Source organism: Mandrillus leucophaeus, unplaced genomic scaffold, assembly GCF_000951045.1.
Source record: "Mandrillus leucophaeus isolate KB7577 unplaced genomic scaffold, Mleu.le_1.0 Scaffold427, whole genome shotgun sequence".
In the NCBI taxonomy this organism is placed as follows: Eukaryota; Metazoa; Chordata; class Mammalia; order Primates; family Cercopithecidae; genus Mandrillus; species Mandrillus leucophaeus.
The window spans coordinates 815,948-822,814 of NW_012104554.1; the positions used below are offsets into that span (position 1 = coordinate 815,948).

The 6,867-nt window shown below is 44.2% G+C and overlaps 1 protein-coding gene across 2 annotated transcripts in view; it reads right to left on the reverse strand.

The window, feature by feature from the left end:
• Positions 1–4,208: 4,208 nt before the first annotated feature.
• Positions 4,209–6,867, reverse strand: part of CRADD (CASP2 and RIPK1 domain containing adaptor with death domain) — a 191,605-nt gene continuing 188,946 nt past the window's right edge. Inside the window, exon 3 of one of the 2 annotated variants that reach the window (XM_011993162.1) lies at positions 4,209–4,962. In XM_011993162.1, coding sequence (XP_011848552.1) covers positions 4,661–4,962 — 302 coding nt within the window. In that variant the 3' untranslated portion in view covers positions 4,209–4,660. The remainder of the gene's footprint in view (positions 4,963–6,867) is intronic. The other variant, XM_011993161.1, reaches the window with a different exon arrangement.

Consider the following 6,867-nt stretch of genomic DNA (forward strand, 5'->3'; position numbering starts at 1 on the left):
AGCATCATCATGGCTATATGTCTATATGTTTATGATCTAGAGGCCATCAACATAAACATATGTGTGGCCGAGCAGGTGGAAGGAGCTGAGTAAAGGATATAGATACTGTGGGGTGGGCGATGGGAAGGACCGTGGCATGCTAGAAAAGGCTTGCCTGTTATTGTGATTCAAGGACAGAGTTCCAGAGTAGCCAAAGGTTGTTTTTCAATAGGGCCCAAAAATCTCAGTTTAGAAATATTGGCTGTGGTGGATTGCAAAAAATCGACCCAAATTATTCCCCTCCTCTCTCCATGCCTTTCGGGAGAGCCCTCCCACACTGACTCTGAGCTGGCACATGACTGGCTTTGGCCAGAGATGTCAGCAAAAGGGATGCAAACAGAGGCTTGAAAGGTGTTTCCACACAGGGGCTTGCCTTCTTGCTGCCCCGGGAACCCCCGCCACTACTACCATGTAAAGAAGGCAGGGTAACCTGACAGATAAAAGGGTGTGACCTAGACACATGTGACCCATTGCCCCAGGAAATAGCCTGCGACTTTCCAGACACATGAGTGAGGCCACCCTAGAGCATCCTTCCTCAGCCAACCCACCAGCTGACCACAGATGCACGAGACAGCCCAGCAGAAATCAGCTGAGCGGCCCAGATTGGAAGAGCAAGACGAGCCAGCTCACAGAATTGTGGGCTAAATTCTAAGCCAATACATTTGTTGTTTGAAGCCATTACATCTTGGGGGTGGTTTGCTATATAAAAAAGCTAATTGAGAACAAAATTAAAATATGTTTGGCGCTAAACAAAGCAGGGATCGAATTCATTGTAACGTCTGATGAATGTAAAGATTTAACCACAAATGCTCCCTTCCTTGCATCACTTTATAATAATGAAAAAGCAAAACCGACCTAAAGATCCATGCAGGGAAGTGGTTAAGACATAATGGCCTAACCGCATACTGGAAAGGTATGCACTACTGAAAATGATGGCAGAGAATAGTGGCTACACATAGACTACCAACCCTTCATAAGTGTGCCATCAAATTTTGATCAACAGGTAAAATTTCATTGCCCTCCCGGAACACGTACTCTTGTGGAAATGGAACACGAAGCTGATTGGATCATCAGGTAGTGTAGAGGCCATCTTGCTGTAAGGAAGAAAGAAAATCTCAGAATAAAGCCCAGACTGTGCTAAACTTTGCTTTTTGAGGATATAAGAGTGCACAGAGGGGAGCCGTAAACAGCTCTACTCAAATAGTGGAACGTGGTTCCAAATGGGGATGGAGCAAAAAGTGGGACAATGGTTTTGAGAGTGAAAGACATTGCTATACTTGTTGTCATCTTTTTAGTAGCTAAGTGTATTTTTATCTCTTCAAACATGCCACCAAAAATTATAGGACTTGAAAGTGTGTGGTGAACACAAAGGATGTTGAAATCATTGGCATAGAGAAATAATAACACAGAAAGACAGTTTGATGTTATATAAAAGATGCCACTTGTAAAGCAGCAGGTACGATATAATCCCATTCTTGTTATAAAATCGAAAACTTAATTTAGTTAATTTTAAGCCATGAATATAACCATTTGGAGTATGGCATTGAGGAATATTTAAATTTTAATTACACATTTTAGTCTCTCTAAATAGTCCTCACATTGACAAAAAAATGTGTATTATCATTTGGAAAATAAAACACTTTTTATAAGGAAATGCAGAGAAAATCCTATTCTTTTTATAAAAAGAATATGCAGGCAGAGAAAACTAATTGGAGGACAGGGATGAAAATTGGGATGTACAGTGCTTAGATGGGAGTAGGGGTAATTCTTATTTTTCTTCATCTTATTATTTTTTTTTCCAACTGCGATAATAAACATGTATTTTATGTTGAGAAAATTTAATAAAAGTTATAGTTTTAAAAATATTAAGGGCCACACTCACGCATAGAAAAGGCTTGCCTGTTATTGTGATTCAAGGACGGGGATCCAGAGTAGCCAAAGGTTGTTTTTCAATAGGGCCCAGAAATCTCAGTTTAGAAATATTGGCTGTCATGGATTGCAAAAAATGGACCCAAATATGCGCGCGAGCACACACACACACACACACACACACACACACGCACGCACGCACACTGCAACCCAACCCAAAGTGCTGCAAGACTGTATATTAATATACTTTTTGTCAGTGCCTGCAAATGCTCTTGCCACCTCGCTGCATTCATTCAGTTTTCTTGGGGGTAAACAAGAAATTTCTCTGAAATTGTAGAATCTTCTCTCATACAAAACACAGGAAATCCCTGCAGGCTCATCACCTCCCCAGTTCTGTTAGGAGGCAGGCAGCTGCCATGTAGCATTATTCGTCATGGCCAGAGGTAGACCAAGATAGGGAGGGATTCAGCTGCTCTGCTCTTCCACTCTGCAAACCTTCTGCAAGCACCTGAGCAGGCCCAAGGAGGGGCTGCTGCCATTTGGTGGTGAAGACACTCTGCTTGTTACAGGCAACAAGTCAGAGGTCTCTAAGGGCCCCCTCGGCCCTGTCTGTCTGGCCCATCATGGGCTTGTTCTTCACTAACTGTCTCTCACTGCTGACAGAGCCCACAAGTGTCTTTATGCGTGACAGATTCCTTGCAAATGGTGAATGGCGGAAAGATGACCCAGCTAATCATCAGACCTGCTAATGCCATCTAGTCAGATGCAGCAGAGCCCAGCTCTACTCACTCATCCATGAATGTGACTCTGAGCTGTGAGAACAAAAGCCAGAGCAACTCTCTATTAGGAAACCCGGGGGAAGACAGCAATGTAACAAGTCCCAGGTTCAAAATGACAAGCGATTCACTGAAGATGCCACAGCAGTATAGTCTATCACTGGGCGCAGTGAGGCGGCCAACTACGAGAATTTTACAAGATAATGAATTATTGGCTGGGCTACAAAATGGAAAATTTGAACTGATAAAGCCAGTAGACTATCCTTTTGAACCGAATTCATTGAAAGAATAAACTGTGGCATAGCAGCTCTTTTTTAGTAACAGGAATATGGTTACAAGATGCCTGAAAGGATATTATCCACATACTATTGTCATCTTTTTAAGCACCCGCTTTGCGTTCAACTCTACCATTCTATAAACTTATTCTTGGAATGGAGAGAAATAAAAAATATGATTTTTTTCCTCCCTTTTGAAAAATCCTGAGTTATGTTAGAATTAGGAAACAGATTCCATAATTATTAATAAGGATAGATCACAGATTGGCTCCATTGTAAAGTTTATAAAATCAAATCCCATTTTAAAGCTTAGTAAGAAATGTGGCAATAGTAGCTCCTCCCACAGTGCCCTCAGCTTTCAGCCACTATTCAGTTTTGCCTGTGGTCTAACTATACCTTCAGCCACAGTGGCGGCAAATTAACAGCTACCATTTCCTGAAAGCTGACAGTGAACCGCATCTGGATGTGCTCTTGGCGGACATTATTGCTTTAATCATCACAAAGACCTCAGAGGTGAGTACAGTCATTTCCCCATTCTCCCAATGGGAAACTGAGATGTAGAGAGGGTAACTTGTCCAAGGCCATACAGCTAGTAGGCAGGGAGCAGGAGTCAAGCTTCTTCAGTGAGCATGCAAGAGAGAAGGGGAGGAGTCCTGTGGAGCAGTTGGAAAGGACTCAGGAGCTGGTGCCCAAGCTCATTCACCCTGGGCCAATCGCTCAATCTCTCTACAGAAGGAGTTGAACCACCTTGCCCACTGCCCACTCAGGATGGCTGAGAGGTCCAAATGAGATCACATACAGGAAAGGCCACGAAAACAGTAAAGCATTCTATAAGCACCATGTGCTATTGATAAAAGGACAGAAGACTAAATCACACTCCTTAGGAGCACAACACTTCAATCATTCTGGCTTCAGTGGAAAGACCACATCCCCTCTCATCTCGACTTAATGCTTTCAATAAACAGCACAGGATTTTCTTGAGCAATCTTTTAAAGATGAAGGGCTCAGGTATGCTTGCTGGTACTTGAACTGGTCTTTGCAGGGAGTTTTAGTGTCTTACGACATTTAATACAGACATCCTGCCTGAGCTATTTATCCTGACTTGGGAAAGTAACCATTTCACTGTTACTATGAATTCTGTTCCAAAAAGAAAAAAAAGACTACTGTAATTTTACACCCTTAATCTATGCAATACAGGAACGAGAAAGAAAAAAAAAAAAAAAAACCCAATGCACTACTTTCTCATGAATGAGGCACATGATATGTAGTAATTCACATTTTATTATTTTATCATTATGAATAGTAAAGTCCACAGTTCAGTCCTCAGACAACATTCAGGTAAATGTTTTACATATGAGATACCTGCTTGTAATGTGATGACATGATATATATATATATATTTTTGAACCACTGTGATTTAATAGTCTATTAAAATGCCATTACACATCTAAAAACTGAACAATTACAACAATGCAATCTTCAAGCAATTAAAAACAAAGAATTGTTGAGCCACCGTGAGAGATCTGCTGAGTAATCTGGCCTTTCAAATAACGTCTAGTGGAAACCTTGTTTTCTCCTTCCATCTGAGGATCATTAAAAATAAAAAACAAACCTACACAAAACACCACCTGCTCTGAGTGAAAGTCAGGATTCAGCCACATGACTCAGGGACTCACTCCCCAGCGGTTGGTGGAGGCACCGTCACTCCAACATGTGCAGTAGCAGCGAGGGGTCCACCTCCACGGCCCGCAGCCCGTTGTGCAGGCTCTGGAAGGTGGCCTGCTTCCCGAAGCGCTGCCGCCAACGGACCAAGGCCTCCACCACCTGCGACTGCACGTTGTGGGGGTGGTTGGCCTTACAGCGGTAGATATCTGTCTGGGACAGTCCCAGAGACAGCACCACGGGCTCCCACTCAGGGCCCAGCCTCTGGGCCAGCCGGTTAATCTGCCGGTCTGATGGGGAGCTGTTGAGGATGTGCGAGGGGATTCCAGTCAATCTGTCACCTGAGGAGGAAAAAGACACCCGGGTGAAATGAGCAAGGCAACAAACACATCATTTGGGGGCAGAAATGAGAATCGTGGGGAGAAGAAGGCAATGCTTCCAAATGGCAGAGCCAATTGGCTCTCGTCTTCCTGGGGGCTGCTCTGTACAATGCCATGATTCAGGGCTTCAATACCATTTAGTACTTACGAAAACATTTTTTACAGAAACTTTTTTTTTTTTTTTTGAGATGGAGTTTCACTCTGTCACCTAGGCTGCAGAGCAATGGCATGATATTGGCTCACTACAAACTCCGCCTCCTGAGTTCAAGTGATTCTCCTGTTTCAGCCTCCCGAGTAGCTGGGATTACAGGCACCTGCCACCATGCCCAGCTAATTTTTGTATTTTTAGCAGAGATGGGGTTTCACCATGTTGGCCAGGCTGGTCTTGAACTCCTGATCTCAGGTGATCCACCTGTCTTGGCCTCCCAAAGTGCTAGGATTACAGGCGAGAGTCATAGCACCCGGCCTATTACAGAAACTTTGTAAGCAAGAAAATAAAAACTAGAAATCCCACCAGAAAAACTCACTGATAATAACTGGTCTATTTCCTTCGATATATAAAACACATATGTAGGGTTACCTTGTACATGCTGCTTCGTAACATGCTTCTTTCACTTATCTCCCTTTTACTCAAGGCCAGGCAAGGCATCTGGGGGAATTCAAGAATGGCTGCACAGACCTCAGCTCCTTCTGGCACTGTCTCTGGCCTTCGTGGTGGGGCCTGTTCCAAGGCTGGGAATGCCCCTCCCTGCAGGAAAGGCAGGTGCTAGAGGACAAAGGCTAAACCAAACAGCTACCCTCCCCAGTGAGGTTGAACTTGAAATATTACCGAGAGAAGGTGTAGCTGCTAACAGAAGCAGGAGCCAAGAGGGCTGCCGAGAACAAAATAAACCTAAGAGGCCATGGGGTAGCAGGAAGGGAGGAGAGTGGGGTTTGTTCGTAGCAGAGGCCTCAAGAGTGGAGGAACCGTTCTGGCAGAGCCCAGAAGAGGAACAGGAAATATGTGCTGAGACGGAGCAAGGAGGAAATCTGACCTTCCACTTCCTGAACTAGATTCCTATTTGCCTGAGGCCAGTCTGCTAAGAAGCATGACACTGAGTAAATGGTTATAAATGTTCCCAGCAAAACCAGTGAGCGGTGCCTTTGGTTATATAGAAGGAGCTCCTAAGTTCATTAGGGAAGGCCTTCCAGGGGAAGGAGGCTAAAGCTAAGCCCTGAACACTAGGAGGAGGAGCTGGGTGATGAAGGAGGAAGAGGGCATGGTGCATCTCCAGAAGAGAGAATTGCATGTGCAAAGGCGAGGAGAATCCCAATGGAGGAAGTCAAAGGCACTAGCAGCAGCCAAGTGCAGAGATTGAGAGGGACTCCAAATATCCAAAGTCATTCACTAGGTTCAGACATTTGACAGCACAGTACACTATACTCCCGTCCATCAGCATCACAGGGATTCAGGTCAGTCTACTTCACGCTCACCACTCCACTACTGTGTTTTCATTTATGATTCAATAAGAAGGCAAAGGCACCGTATTACAAGAGCTGATGTTTTCCACAGCCCGTGCCTTTGGCCTCTGGGCAGTGGCCAATACCTTAGAGATGAGTTGCAAAAATATTGTCAAGGGCTCTTTCTGGTGTTTGTCAACACTACAATTTAAAAAACAAGGACTAAGAAGCAATTAGAATACTGATGACACTACTGATCAATAGTTGAGATTAACAGCAATGATTTCACGGTTTGTATAAAAACATAGGCTCATTTAAAAAAATTAAAGCGGCTGGGCGCAGTGGCTCACGCCTGTAATCCCAGCACTTTGGGAGGCCGAGGCGGGCGGATCACAAGGTCAGGAGATCGAGACCACGGTGAAACCC